Source organism: Ursus arctos, unplaced genomic scaffold, assembly GCF_023065955.2.
Source record: "Ursus arctos isolate Adak ecotype North America unplaced genomic scaffold, UrsArc2.0 scaffold_7, whole genome shotgun sequence".
Lineage (NCBI taxonomy): Eukaryota > Metazoa > Chordata > Mammalia > Carnivora > Ursidae > Ursus > Ursus arctos.
The window spans coordinates 15,842,918-15,858,034 of NW_026623089.1; the positions used below are offsets into that span (position 1 = coordinate 15,842,918).

Here is a 15,117-nt window from a genome sequence, read left to right on the forward strand (position 1 = left end):
CGTGGTTTTCTTACCCTCTCGGAGGACGCTGAATTCCATCAGCACCCACCCCTTACATATCTCTCTCTCTCACACACACACACACACACACACACACACACACACACAGAGCCACCATGCCAGCTATCCATCTGCCATGTGATAGGGTGTGAATTCTGCCGACCCAACCCAGGGTGCAGCAGAAGTTCCTGACCCAGGAACTGCCCACTGGGGGGGGACAAAAGGACCTAACGGAGCAAGTCCTGAGCTCAGAGTCAAGAGCCCCGGTTCTTCTGCACTTAGCTGTTTCCTCCAGTTACTGTGTGACCCCAGGCACTTACTTAGCCTCTCTGAGCCTCTTTCTTCGGATCTGTAAATGTTCACCAATAATCCACACAGCTCTTCTCTCCCAACCTGCCATCCTCAGGGGCCTCCGGGCCATTCATTCCAGGACACACCCTATCACTGCCAACAACAAGTACTTGGTTTTTATGGCTCTTCCTCCCCAAATAACTAATGAAACTTCATGGGGGAATCACCTCCTTTGAAAAGTGGGACCCTGTGCGGAAGGAGGTGGGGATTCGGCAGTCCTTGGCCCTGGGCCTTCGAGGACCTGCGATGGGTTGACTTCATAGTCAGAACTTTGGGGCTGTTCAAGCCCAGATGGAATGGTATCTGCTACGGTGTCTTTGGATGGCCAGGCCAGATGGCCTGCAGTCCAGAACGATGTGTTCACTCTCCCCAAATTACCTGCCATTCTGGAGAAAAGCTGGCTTTCATTAAAAGCCACTTTTGCTCTTCAATCCTAGAGGTTTTCCTGGGATTAACCCAGGAATGTTATCTTGGAAAACCACTTCCTTCTGCATCCTGTTTGCAAGTAGTCTCTAATTCAAGTTAAGTATGGCTTTTCAGACCAAAATGCCTTTTTTTTTTTTTAAAGATTTTATTTATTTATTTGACAGAGACAGCCAGCGAGAGAGGGAACACAAGCAGGGGGAGTGGGGGAGGAAGAAGCAGGCTCATAGCGGAGGAGCCTGATGTGGGGCTCGATCCCATAACACCGGGATCACGCCCTGAGCCGAAGGCAGCGGCTTAACCGCTGTGCCACCTAGGCGCCCCCAAAATGCCCTTAAGTTTTGATTTTGGAGTAGGTTCACATGGTTCAAAAGCCATCAAGTATTAAAAAAAATAAAACGGACGAGTCTCCCCCTGGATTTGCACCCCATCTGCTCAGTTCCTGCCCTCCCCCTCGACAGCAAACCACTGCTCTTAGTCTCTTTACAGATGCCCCCGAGTACATAGACTTTTTACCTCGCTTTCATTTTCATAAAAAGTAACACATTACAAACACCATCTGCACCTTACTTTTTATTCTCATCTGGGTTGGCGCCCCTCCATCTAAGAGAGCTTCCTCATTCGCTTTCTACAGCTGCCCCGTGTTTACCTTATGAATGCACCACAGTGAATTACCCTGTGAACGGGCGTGGATTACCTGAAATCTTTTATGATCGTAACAACACCGCACGGAATAACTGTGTGTTATTTTGCATCTGTGGGAGCATGTGTCGGGTAAATTCCTTGGGGTGGAATTCTTGAGTCACGGGGCCCAGGCCTTTGTAAATCTGACAGCTGCTGCCAGATTCCCTTCCTAGCGGTTGCACCAGGTTATCCTCCCACCATCAGTGCGTACCCGTTTCTACAGATCTGCCAGTGGGGCAGGTCACCCAACTGGATTTTTGTTAATCCAGTAAGGGAAAATGGTTTCTTGGTGGGAGCTGGGATGTTACAGTGACTGAGGCTGGGCATCTTGTCATGTGTCTAAAGGTCATTTGTGTTTCAATTTCTGGGAACTGTGTTCATTGCCCATTTTTCTATCGGGTTGTCCCAAGATGCCCCTTTAGCAGCAAGAGCCATGGTTAGCACAATCTGGGGTACTTCAGAACGGCTCTCCAGAGCCAGGAAGAACAAGAAATGAAGAAACTGGCCGGACTCCCTCAGGCAGGGGTAGCTCCTCAAGTGAACGTCCGGGGAGGAGCCGCACTTCATACTGAGACTCCCGTCTTCCGGGGTAGAGTTTTTGTCAGTATGCTCTCCCTTTCCCAGAGTTCTACAAACACTCCTCTTTCTGGTGGGGAACCAAGAAGGTGGGTCAGCCCATGACTCCCACGTGGCCAGATCATCCTTCCCTCTGACTACTGGGATTGCTCAAGGGATTGTCATGTGACCTACGCCTGCCCAGTGGGAGCCCTCCCTGGGACCTTCTGCTGCAGGTGCAAGGAGAGAAATCCACTTTCTTTTTACTGGGATCACTAGCTTGAAGGGCAGTGCAGGGCAAATGTGCCAGGGAAGGAAAGCCTGCATGGGAAGGAAGCCAACCAAGGAACACAAAACAGAGAAGAAAAAGAGATGGAATGAGCCCTTGGGTCCTACCATGCCTAGAACCAGGACCCACCCCCTTGGTCTTCCTGTTCCACAAGCTAGTAAATGTCCTCTTCTTTTTTTTTTTTTTTTTTAATAAGATTTATTTACTTATTTTAGAAAGAGAGAAAGAGTGTGGACAAATACGAGCCAGGGAAGGGGCAGAGGGAGAGGGAGAATCCCCAGCCCCCCAAACAGGCTCAGTTCCTGACCCTGACACCATGACCCAAGCGGACAGCAAGAGTCGGATGCCCAGGGGTGCCTGGGTGGCTCAGACACTAAGCATCTGCCTTCGGCTCAGATCATGATCCCAGAGTTCTGGGATGGAGCCCTGCATCAGGCTCCCTGCTCAGCAGGAAGCCTGCTTCTCCCTCTCCCACTCCTCCTGCTTGTGTTCCCTCTCTCGGTGACTCTGTCAAATAAATAAAATCTTAAAAAAAAAAAAAAGAGTTGGATGCCCAACCCACTGGGCCACCCAGGCGCCCCGTAAATGTCCTCTTCTGCTTAGAACTGGATTTCTGTCACTTGCAACCAAAGATGTCCTAATACAAAGATGATAAGACGTGCACTCACCCTCTCAGGGTTGATGTCCAGAGCGTCACAGACCATGATGGCAAAGTGCTTAGACCTTTCAAAGCTCCCCTTCCCGACACTGTGGGATCCGTCAATCAGAAACAGGACGTCCACTGCAGCGGAGCACTGGATCACTGGGGGAGAGCAGAACACAGTGGGTGACAAGCCGCTTCCCTGCCCTCTGGCCCCCAGAGCATCTCCATCCTGAAGCAGAGTGGAGGCAGAAACAATTTTGGGGTGGATCAAGCTCCTCTTAGCCCACGGGTGGAAACAACACAGGAGATGGTCCCAGCCAGAGGCAGCTCTCCTCCACAGCAGGAAGTACCCTCCCCGCCCCCTACAACCCCAAGATCACAAACAGACCCCTGGGTGGAAGACTTCGTAGTACTGGAGGGGTCTAACTCAACAATGGAGATGTAGGAGAGAAGGGGCTCCTTGGTCTCAGCTCTTGGGGGCCACCATCTAGTCCAGGATCCAGCCAGATATGCTGGGGCATAAGGCTGCATTACCCCAGAGTTCAAGCATGGATAGCACTGTGTCTTCCCTACATGCCATGCACTGCCTCCAACACTTTATATGTGCGAATTCTTATAACCACCCAAAGATAGATTGCTATTTTTTAAATTTTTTAACAGGTTTATTGAGCTACTATTCACATACCAAAGAATTCATCCATTTAAAGTATGTAATTCAGGGGGCACCTGGGTGGCTCAGTTGGTTAAGCATCTTGATTTCAGCTCCACTCATGATCTCAGGGTTGTGAGATCGAGCCCTGTGCTGGGCTCTGCTCTGAGCATAGAGCCTGCTTGGGATTCTCTCTCTCCCTCTCCCTCTGCCCTTCCCAACTCGTGCACACATTCTCTCTCAAAAAAATTTTTTTTAAATAATAAAGGAAAATATGTAATTCAGTAGCTTTTAGTATATTCACAGATACATTCCATCCTTGCCATAGTCAAATTCAGAACATTTTCTATCACCTCAAAAAGAAACCCTACAGTATACCTTTAGCTATTAGCTCCTTAGCTCCCCATCCCACTCCTAAACAGATGAATGGTTTTTATTCCCAGTAGGGACATGAGGAAAGAAGGACACAGGGCAATTCAGTAACCTCCCGAAGGCCAAAGTACCAGTAAGCAGTGGAGCTGGGCAGCAAACTCAGGCTGTCCAGCTTCAGAATCCGCACCCTACCACCTCACCATCAGGATGTAGGAGAGCGGGAGGCAGAGAAACACCAGCGAGAAGGCACCACCCAGAAGGCAGTGACTGAGGCGCAGTTCACCAGAGAGGGACGGAAGGGACACGCAGGGTCTCTGGGAACAGGCTGCTGTGGCTTGAGCAGGTGGAGTGGATGCTGAAAAGGGTAGAAGAGGAAGGAACATGGCGGGAGATGAGGCTGCTTGGGAAGATGGCGGTCACATAGCTGAGGACTCCCAAGTAGGACCAAGAAATTCAGCAACACGGATTTACCAAAGGTTTTCACCCAGGATGGAGACCTGGGTCAGGCCTGTTTGGGGGAAATGACTCTGGCCACAGTGTGAAAGGAAGATGGGAGTGGGGCAGGAACATTCTGGAGTCAGGCAGAGGTCAACATAGGGGTCAAGAAGGTTGACAAACACATGCACTTACTTTTGCTGGCGGCTGAAATCTTCCCAATGGTCTCCCTGCTTACATGGACTTCCTGAAGAGGATGAGACAGGTGTACTAGGAGAGAAGGCACCAGAAGTGATCATTACAAAGCAGAGAGGGGAGGAGTCTTAGTCCCCATTACGTGACCAGAACCAATAAGCAGTAAAAGGGAAAACTGGAATGTGGAGGAATTTAAGGATGTGGTGTCTCAAAAATCACCAGATGGGTGGCATAAAGAAACGCCTCCAATTACTTCACTTCCATCAGGTACCTTTGTATTTAAATGTGGGTATTTTGAAGCGAAAAATTAAAAATATACATAGAGAGCGATACAGAGAGCCTGTGATTCTGATGAGTTTTGCCCCTGGTTAGGCATAATAACTGGGTGCCCCTCTGAGGTGCGGCATCTTGCCAAGAAAATTAACCTTGGGTATAAATATACAATTCACAGACAAGCACAAGGGAAAATGTTTGAATAGGTGACAAAATGTTTTTAACCCAAACAATGAGATATCCTTTTAACTGCAAAATTTAAATAACCAGCTTCTACATTCCATTTAAATGGAGTTGGGGAAAGATCAAATCGGGAAAATCCTTCCCAATGGTGGCCCTGAAAACTGGTACAACCCTTTTAGAAAACAATTTGGCCAAATGCATGAAGAGTCATAAGGCAGCTTACAGCCTTTGCCCCTGTAGTATTGCAGCCGGGAAGGGATTCGAAGGAAGAACAATTTTAGAGAAGAGAGAAGGTACCTCAGGACTCTCCTTTCGGGGTCACTTGTGATGGAGGAATGGTGGAGGTAACAAATACCCAGAGACACGGGGCTATGAGTGAATGCTGATAAACTGCTTCGGTGCAATTAATATGAACAAGGGCTAAGAAGTCCTGGGGTAGGAAGTTCGTGAATCTATCTTTCATTCTCTTACACGCTGTCCAGTAAAATAGTAATGATGGTACGTTTAAAAGATAAACTCTGAGAGCAGGGGTCACACGCCAAGGAAGCCCCAGGACTGCTGGACGTGAGCCGATTGCGACGGAAGTCCTGAAGGCCATGAGGGTGCCACTGTTCTGATAAGCCAAGTGCACTCGGCGGACGTCCAGCGGCCGAAGTCCGCGTGCAGCAGGTGTGTAAATGCCCACGCACGGTGGGTAAGCGCGGAGGAAGTAACGTGAGGTGGGCAGAGCAGGGGAGCAGGCCAGGGGCAGAGGAAGGAATGTGAGCAGGGGGCGTTGCTGGGGAAGGGGGAAGGGTGTGGGGGTGAGGAATCACACCAGGCAGGTATGTTGGGCCCGAAGGGATCTATGACTGCCAGGAAAGTGATGAGGAGGGAGAAACCAAACAAAAAAGTCAGGGTCTGGGGTAGGGATGCATCTGGCTTGTGACACACACACACACCCCCTTAGTCAGCCACCCCCTGGGCTTACTCCAACCCCATCCTCTCTGGCTCTTCTCCACTCACTACCCCCCAGTGCAAACTAAAGTAGTTCCCGGTTCTCCCCACCTAACCTTCGAGCGGACGGTGTCTGCTCACCTGATAGGCCCTTCCCTCAATCTCGACTCACAGAGGACGGTTCTTGGCCAAAATGCCAAACCAGCCATTAGCCCCACAGACAAGAGCTGTCAGACAAACACCGTTCACGAGGTCTAGGACAGTCTGCCACCGCGGTTTTCCCACCAGAGGCAGAAACAAGACAAACTACACATAGAGACCATAGACTGGATTTGCGGGGGAAAAAGCCCTTCCACTTACATAAAAAAATGGCACGTTGGGACAGAAGCTGGGCAATGCTTCAAAAACTGAGCATTCACTCAATAATTCAGCAGATTGGTCTTCCAGAACACAGAGGCTCTCTGCTTTACTGCATTCAGAGAGCAAGAAGATCCTGCAGCCCGACTGCCCCCCTCCCATCATGCCCTGCTGCTCCCCTCGGCCCGGCTGCCCTGGAAGCTGCCAAGGGCAGGAACACTTCCAGCCATCCTCTGCAAAGCCTAGCCCAGCTCTCTGTGCACCGCAGGTATGCCCTGAAGTTTCCCAAGTAAGTCCATGAATTATTGCAAAGGGCCCAGGAGCCAAGGAATCTCCAAAGAACAGAAAAACACTGTTCCTTTTTACAAGTCTTACCAGCAGATTCCCCCCTGGAGACAGGCCAGCAGCCTCCCCCTGAGGGGAAGGAGGAGGAGCTCTGTGACCCGAGACCACTCACTAAAGAGGTCACCCAGCGAACGTGTCTTTCTGTGCCATGTGCTCAGCTGTTACGGCAGGTGCCAGGCTTCAGATGAGCCCTCCCTGTGCCCTGGGTGACGTCCCCACTGCTCCCCTATGAAGTCATCTCATAGAACATGCAACAGGGAGCCCATGAATGTGTGACTGTTGTTGTTTCCTCTTCTAACCAAAGCAGCCCAGCCTCTGCAGGCCATCTGCCTCGGGCTCCAGAACCTTAAGGTCCTGCAGGAATGGGTGGGGCTAAGGAGTGGGCAGGATTGAAATCACTAATCTTGTCAAACCCTTTCACTTTACAGATAAGAGAGCAGAAGCCTAGTCAGATGATTCTGGTACCTTCTCCTCCCCCAGAAGAGCCCAGAGTGGTGAGGCCAGCCCAGAAGTCAGGAGAGTGACATTTGTCCCAGGTCCGCTACCAACAGCTGTGTGACCCTGGGCAAGTCACAAGCCTCACCGGGCCTCCCCTGTTTCATCTGTCCAGCCCAGGGACGGTGAGGTCAAGTGCTCTGTAAACTGGACAGGGCTACAGAAGGCGAAGTTGTGCAATGAGCTAGAGCAGAACCGGGGCTGTGCCTGAGCCTCCGGGGACCTCATTCAGGCCTTGTCCGCAAACATATCTCACTGTTCCCCAGTCCCCTGACCACGAAGCTACTATGTTACACCGTCTACACACATGGCTTAGAGAGAGGGGTAGGTGGGCCGAGCAACCACCCACCTTCTTCCTGCCTCTCTCATCTCCCCAGGCTCCAGGCAACAGGCAGCTGGCCCCAGGATTCAACACGGCAGAGTCTCAGAGACCACAAGAGGATCCTGAGCTAGACTCGGGCAGCGGGACACCCTGTCGGCTTGTTCTTACTTACAGGACAGCAACCCGCAAGACATTCTGGTGCCTTTCTACCATCTCATGTTAACAAGGCCAGAGCTTGGGAGGGGAGTAAAAACAAAGCTGATTTGCTTCATTATTCATTCATAAATCCACTTCAGCAGGCCGGGCCCAGAGCTAGGCACCGAGACCCTACAGTGTGAGTAAATAATACGTAGTATCTCTTTCGCCTGGAGCTTCTATCTGGTACAGAAGATGGACACTAAGTTTTTAAGAATTCACACAGAAGTAAACTCGTATCTGTGTTAAGTGCTACATAGCAGAGGTGCCCCGGGCTACAGGCATTAAGGGAACTGACCTGACCTGGGGGACCTGGATGAACTGTGCTGGGTGCTGACGGATGAGAAGTTTACCAGGGTGGCAGTGTTGGGTAAGGGGGTGGTCCAGGCAGAGGGGTCGCCATAACTGAGAACCCCTAGGCAGGGAGGGAACAGGGGGCTGGGCAGGATTGTTAGGAATGTGGGCTGTGGTGCCGAGGGAGAGGGTACCAGGGGGCACTTGAGGTGGCCTGGGGTCAGATCAAGCAAAGTCTCTTAAGAACAATGAGGTATCATTTTAGAATGTGAGGCAAGGGGCGTCTGGGTGGCTCAGTTGGTTAAGCATCTGCTTTCAGCTGCAGTCATGATCTCAGGTCCTGAGATAGAGCCTCAGGTTGGGCTCCCTGCTCAGCGGGAGCCTGCTTCTCCCTCTCCCTCTGAGCCTCCCTGCTGTTCTCACATGTGTGTGCACTCTCTCTCAAATAATTTACAAAAAAATTTAGGCAGGGGGTAGGGGTGGAGAGGGGTCCAGGCACGATCAGATTTGCATTATTGTTTTTTTAAAGATTTTTTATTTTAGAGAGAGTGTAGGGGTGTGGGGGGCGGCAGAAGGAGAGGGAGAGAGAATCTCCAGCAGACTCCCTACTGAGTGTGGAGCCCAATGTGGGGCTCGATCTCATGACCCTGAGATGACCTGAGCCAAAATCAAGAGTCTGACGCCTAATCAACTGAACCACCCAGTGCCACAGATTTGCATTTTGAAATGACTGTTCTGTGGACAATGGGCTAGAGCGGAACCAGGTGGACCCACGGAGACCAATCAGGAGACTACTGCAATCGTCCAAGCACGAGATGATGGGGCTCACACTAGGCAGGTGGCCATGGAGTAGAGAGTTGCCGATGTATTTGAGAGACCTCTAGAAGTTAAAATCGACAGGATGTGAAACAAACTAAACCCCTCAACACCTTTCCCTGACCAAAAAAGCTTACCTCCAGAAAACAGGAAAATGAAGAGGACTTCCAGCAATAGGAAAGAGGGCATGTTGATATAACTATAGGGCAAGACAGGGGAAGAAAAAAAAAAGTATCAGCAATTAACTCTGTGCACCCCCAAGTCACCCCCAAGCAAGAGGACAACTACTTGGCCTTTTTGCGGGCACAAAGATGACCCTAGAGGCCCCTCCTTGTCACAATAACTATATTAGCCAGGGAGAGCCCCAAACTCCCTAAAAGTCATGGGGGACTTTGCTCCAATGACTTTGCTTTCAACGGACGGTCTAACATCTTTCCCAGATACCCATCCCCCCACCCCCCGCATCTCCTTCACTGATGGCGGGAAGGTATGCTCTGCCCAAGGTTAAGTAAGAGTCCTGGGTCCCAGCTTGGCCAGGCCCCACCACCTTGAGTAAAGCCCCTCCCTCTCAACACCTCCGTTTTTTAGGAGTTAGAATCAGAGAGATCGAAGATTTGATTTCCAGTGCCCTCATTTTCTGAAACCTTGCAGCAAGGTCTTGAAGCCTACAATTTCTCAATTATTTATAAAAAGAAATGTGGCTGAGGAAGCAACAAAAGCTTTTTTTTTTTGAATTAGTATTGCCTAATCATGTTTATAGTATAGGTAATATTCAGTTCCATGGGGCCTGATAACAATTTTTGAGGGAGATAAGGGTGGAAAGTAAGAGCTTTTAATAAGAACCATAGACCATAACTTTGATTCTATAAGAGCACATACATGAGATATCTTTGTAGGTTTAGCTGAAATGAACCATTATCTTTTCAACCACAAAGATAGGATGTACAATTCAGACGGTCTTAAACTTTAGCAAGTGGACTCGTGAGTAGTAATAAGAATTGAAAGGGATCAGACAGAATGAAATTTATAGATTTTTTCCCCCAGTACAATTTAGCAGGGAGAAATCTAGAAATACCTGAACAATTGGTTCTAGACATTCTATTTTTTGACTTTTGGGATCCAATACTTATTCAAGGTCTTACCCTCCACATTAAATTTGCCCATAAAAAAAAAAAAAAAGACAGCCACAGGTAGGTCTTAGTGAAGTTTCCTTCCGCGAAACACATAATGTTGACACTCACGCGGGAGACAATTTCAAAGAGCAAATGCCAGGCAGGGTTATGGAAAGGGAACCACTGCAGGGTCCCCCCAGGTTCCAGAGAAGAGAGCAGAGGGCGAGGTGGTCGGTCATAGCGTGGGGTACCCACGGGTGCACAGCCTGGGACAGAGAAACTCACTTCCCCCCGATGCAACCAAATCAGAAAGGCCCCATAACCTCTTAAGTAAACACCGCCCTCCTGCATCTAAGAACAAGGAAGACGAGGCAGGAGGGCCAAGTTTTCGTTTATGTATCTTGGGTCTTTGGACACCCACGTCTCCACTGGCCAACGTTACTTCTCCAAAACGCGGGCGAGGATTTTCCTGCTCACGCTCAGCTGCTCACCAAAGGGCCTTTCACGTACCCTGCGCTAAAATGAATTCTGTTGTCAGACACACTCTACCATCTCTGCTGGGACACTAAAAACACGCCTCCCAGTGGCCACAACAAAACAGAAGAACTTGACTCCTCATTCAGAGGCTTCTGAGCAGGCTGGGAGCAAGGGCTGCCTTGGAAATCTGGAGTGCCCCAAGAAATGCCGATTCCTTTGCAGGAAAATCTAAAATGACCCAACTCATGTTCCTATCAGGTGCTACTGCTAGACCACGCTTGGAATTGCAGGAAATTGAACCAACAGCGGGGACAGCACTTACCTCTCAGGCTTCGGGGAACAAGGGGATCACAAGAGGGGAAACTCAGAGTGGATGAGCCGAATACACTTCAGAGATGATGGAAGGGGTCACAGAGGCGCAGCAGCGCCAGTGTGCACAGGGACCCGGATGGTCACATAGCTCCGGTCCCTGGCTCCTAGTCCAGCATGCTTGCCTCTGACCGTGCTGCTGCTGGAGCTGAGGTCAGCTCAGGGACCTTGACCCACCGCTCAGAACTCCATCCAAGCGGAGCTGGCATACAGCAGGTGACTAGGAGGGGCAGCCGCACCTGCCCCACACCCTGAGTCCAGGAGCCCCACTTCTCATTCGATGCCTCAGCTCCTCATTTACAAAACAAGGAGGCAGGACCAGATGTGGCTAAGGTGTCTTCTGGTTTTAAACATCTCCATCGTGGACCTATGATGGTCAGACCTGACTCTACCATATATTCAGGTCCTTGGATTTCAAACATTTGTGAAACAAAGTAAATCAAATGTCCCAACCAGCTGAGAGTCTCTGTGTCTCAAATGACTGTGAGGCTCACATCTTCACCTAATATAAGTGGAGAGTGAATATTACAAGAGCGAGAAAGTCAGGAGCTTTCGCAGAGGGGAAGAAGGACAGAGAAGCTACAGGACGGTGGGGCCAACACCGCTCCTGTTAGCTTCCAGCCCAGCACATGCCAGCAAGACAGACCTTCCTTTCCTCCCAAAGACACCTTTTCTTTCCTTTCACTCCGTACAACAGATGGCCAAGTTCCCACCTGCCACCTGGGAGACAGGCAGGGGCAAGGCATGGGGACAAGGGGCAGTGCAATGCTGTCTAGTCCTTAGTTAGGCTCAGGATGATTTTTGGAGTCACAACCTCTGACCCTGGGCACATGCTGGACTCTGAGGCTTATCAATTTTTTTTTTTTTTTAAATAAAAGCAGGATTCTAGCAGCCTCCCCCGGCTGCCGTGAGGACACAGAAGGAAGTACAGAAGGTTCCTGCCACATAGTAAGGCACTCAGGAAACATGCGGTCCCCTCCCTCCGCTATGAGACAAACCAGAGCAACTTCAACTCGCTCTCTTATGTGCCTCTGCATGCCCAGGTGAATGTTTTCCAGAGTCTTCTAAGTTTCTGCTCATCAAAACAAAATTTATGTTGGCAATCTGCAGATCAATGCAAGAAGTCAAAAGCCTCCTGCTAAGTGTGTAGGCCAGATGGTGCTGGGTCTGGGACCTCAGGGGCACTCTCCTCCCCTGTGCCCACAGCATGGCCCGTCTTGTCACACAGCCCACGCTGAAACTGCCTGATGTCTTTATCTCGCCTGCCAGGTGGCCAAAGCCTCAGGGACTGAGTCTTAGTCTCTGCTGGGGCCCCAGCCGCCTGTGCTTGTCCGGCACACAGTAGGTGAGATGTGAGCTTGCTGGGTAAACTAAGCACCATCATGCCGACTTCCAGAGGAATCTTTGCGCTCACTACACTCCCTGCATTCTTTTTTATGCCAAGATAAAGGAAATGAATGCTACTTCGGTGCTGGTGAAGTATTAATAGCACTCTTTGCTGTCTGTTCCCACCCATTATCTCAAACAGTCTCCCCCCACCCCCATACCAAAACCTGCTTGCACTGCTAATTCCACATTCTAAATACAACCCTGCATCTAAAAAAAAAAAAAAAAATTTTTTTTAAAGATGAACTGCATGGTAAAAAATCCAACAGCTACCACCATCCGGTGAGCAGTAAATAGACCATGTGCCTGGCGCCGGGTTCTGTACTTCCGTACCTTCTCCCTCCCTTGCAGCCAGCCAGTGAGTGTGTTATCCCCATTTTACAGATGAGAAAATGGAGGCACAGGAAAGTTGTTTTGCCCCAGGTTACACAGCTAATCAGTGGATCAGACTCCCTCTAGCCTCCCAGGGATCTGTTCAACCCACCCCCCCCTCCGATTTGGGGGGATTAAGGTAGAGGAATAGAAGCATAATTACAAATCTGCCTCCTGAATCCACCCTTCGGCGGTTTTCCACAAGCTAATACCTGCCAGCAAACTCCCACACTCAGCACATAACGTGAGATTTCCAGAACTCTCTGCATTCTTGTGCAAAGTAGTCAGGAGTGGTCTGAATCCCGGGGCAGAACCAGATCATTGGCTCCCAGGTAAGCCTTGTCAAGCCTTTTCCATTGCAAACCCCTCACTTGTCATTTGTTCCTTTCTCTTCCATTACCCATACTAATCCCACATTATTCCTGGCTCCTGGGGCTCTCAACACAAGGACTCAACTGCTCTTCACCACCCCCCCCAATCTTCTTGTGCCACACAGCACCCGCCGCACCGGGAACAACAGGTGAGTGAGGCTGGTTGCAGGGCTCCGCAGAACACAGGGATTGCACTTGCCATGACACAGGAAGAAACGAAGGCCACAACAAGGCTACTTTGGATAAAGAAGGGCCAAGCTGGCAAGGGCGGAAGGCAGTTTTGCAGGACAATGTCTGTCTTCTCCTTTAGGGTCAGGAATAAGTTCAAGGTGAAAAAGGAAACCCCTTCTACCTCCTTAGAAAATGCAATGCCAACCCCAAATATTAATTAGATTAGCCCTTGGCATCCTCTCAATCAGCAGGATGGATATCTGAGCCCTTTCCAAGAACAGGAAGCACCTGAACAGGAAGACTTTAAAATCGGAGGTAAAAGCGTGGAGGAGTCAAGAAGCCCTTGCTGTCTTTCACTCACCTTCCTTGGCCTTTGGGCAAAACACTTGGTTCAGGCCAGGGAAGTGGACCACACGTTTCTCGTTTGATAGGGCAGGGAGGGTGTTTTAAAAGCCACTCAGGGAGTCATGCTCCCTCTAAAAGAACCACAGATTGTTAGTACCCCAACAGTCTGAGAACCAGAAGTCAGCACCAAGGGATGAACAATGCGCTATACAGATTCCCTGGTCAGACGGGCATGAATCTCAGGGCTTCCCACTCTTGCCACACCTGGTAAGAGACATCTTAAGCCAAGAGGGATTTTGATGTTTGTTTTGATATCTGAAAATCCCTTATTTAAATTGTACAGGACCCAAGGTCACTGGACTCTGGGACTCAGAAGTATAAGAGAATGCACACAGGACCGGAAGTCCAGAGACAGAATTCTGGGCTAGTTCTGCTTCTGACCACCTGGGTGACTCTGCAAGCAACAGCTTCCCTGTCTCAGGGTCATTCGTCTAGCACCTGGGGTGAATCTCAGTTTCACAAACTCAGGAACTCAGGCAGCATTGTAAGGACCAGTGAAATAGTATGTGAACATCCCTCCTAATGGTCACTTTCTGAACGCAAAATGTTAAAGAATTATCTTTACATTTAGTAAATTAATTTCATTTAACACCCATAACCCCATAGAGCAGACACGATCATTTCTATTTTTATACATGGGAAAATGGCCTTGTAGAAGTTGGGACCCAAGGTCAAAGAGCTGGTGAACCACAAGCATGGAATCGAGCACGGGTCTTCTGACATGGACAGCCTGGCCATGCAGCGCACGGAAGGACGGCAAAGAGCAACTGGACATTGGGAAGCCCAAGCACGAGCCTCTCCGTATATTCCTTCACTTCAGTCTTTCAACTTCTTTCCCTCAAAAATGGTGGTGACATCACCCATTGTATTTACCTGAAAAGGTTGATGCCAGGATCACATGAGACCACAATACAAAAGTGCCCTGGGTGAGGGCAAAGCTTCCTAAATGCAGAGCAGGAAAACCCAGTTGAAGAGAAGGGACTCGGGATCAGGAAAGGAGAGGAGGGATCCAGGCAAGCAATCATACTGAGGGCAGGCTGGCAGGTAATTCTGCGGGTGGGAAAGAAAGAGGTCTGGAGCTGTTTACAAGATGAAGGGTAAAGCTAAAGAAAAGGACTTCAAGTGCGTTCAGCTGTCCCAGGGAGCAGGCCTGGGGTGACGCTGAAGCAGGGGTGGGACAGACACCCCCCTCTTTGTGCAGCACCCCCAAGAGCCCCCCACTAGCCTTCGGGATGATGGGAGGGATCTGTCTTATTTATAAAAAAATATTCTTGTGGGATAAAATTAAAAGTTGGGATAAAAATTAAAAATTTTGTTACACTCCTCCTGATGAGAACTTTTTAAAAACTGATCTGTGAAGTGCAGAAGTACAGAAGTTTGAGGACCACTGCTCTAAAACACCTCACAGTGTTGCTGACCCTTCCGATGACAGAATTACATGAACTTTCATTTATTCAACAGAAACTAGTAAATCTGCCTTGGGCCCAGCACCCTGTCAGGCAGGTATCGGGGATACAATGAAAATACTCTGATGCACACAAGGTGGGAGCATCAGTAACAAAAGGCTCTTGTATTTTCACCAATTTATCCCTAACATCATCACTTGCCAGTTAATGACTGTGCCATTTATACAGCTCATCAA

At 49.6% G+C, this 15,117-nt stretch overlaps 1 protein-coding gene across 1 annotated transcript in view; it reads right to left on the reverse strand.

Annotated features, from left to right (window-relative positions):
* VWA2 (von Willebrand factor A domain containing 2) overlaps positions 1-15,117 on the reverse strand; it is a 45,701-nt gene that overhangs the window by 28,914 nt on the left and 1,670 nt on the right. The window contains exons 3-5 of the mRNA XM_026494179.4: positions 8,950-9,011; positions 4,597-4,671; positions 2,971-3,104 (exon numbers count right to left, since the gene is read on the reverse strand). Coding sequence (XP_026349964.3) covers positions 2,971-3,104; positions 4,597-4,671; positions 8,950-9,001 — 261 coding nt within the window. The 5' untranslated portion in view covers positions 9,002-9,011. The remainder of the gene's footprint in view (positions 1-2,970; positions 3,105-4,596; positions 4,672-8,949; positions 9,012-15,117) is intronic.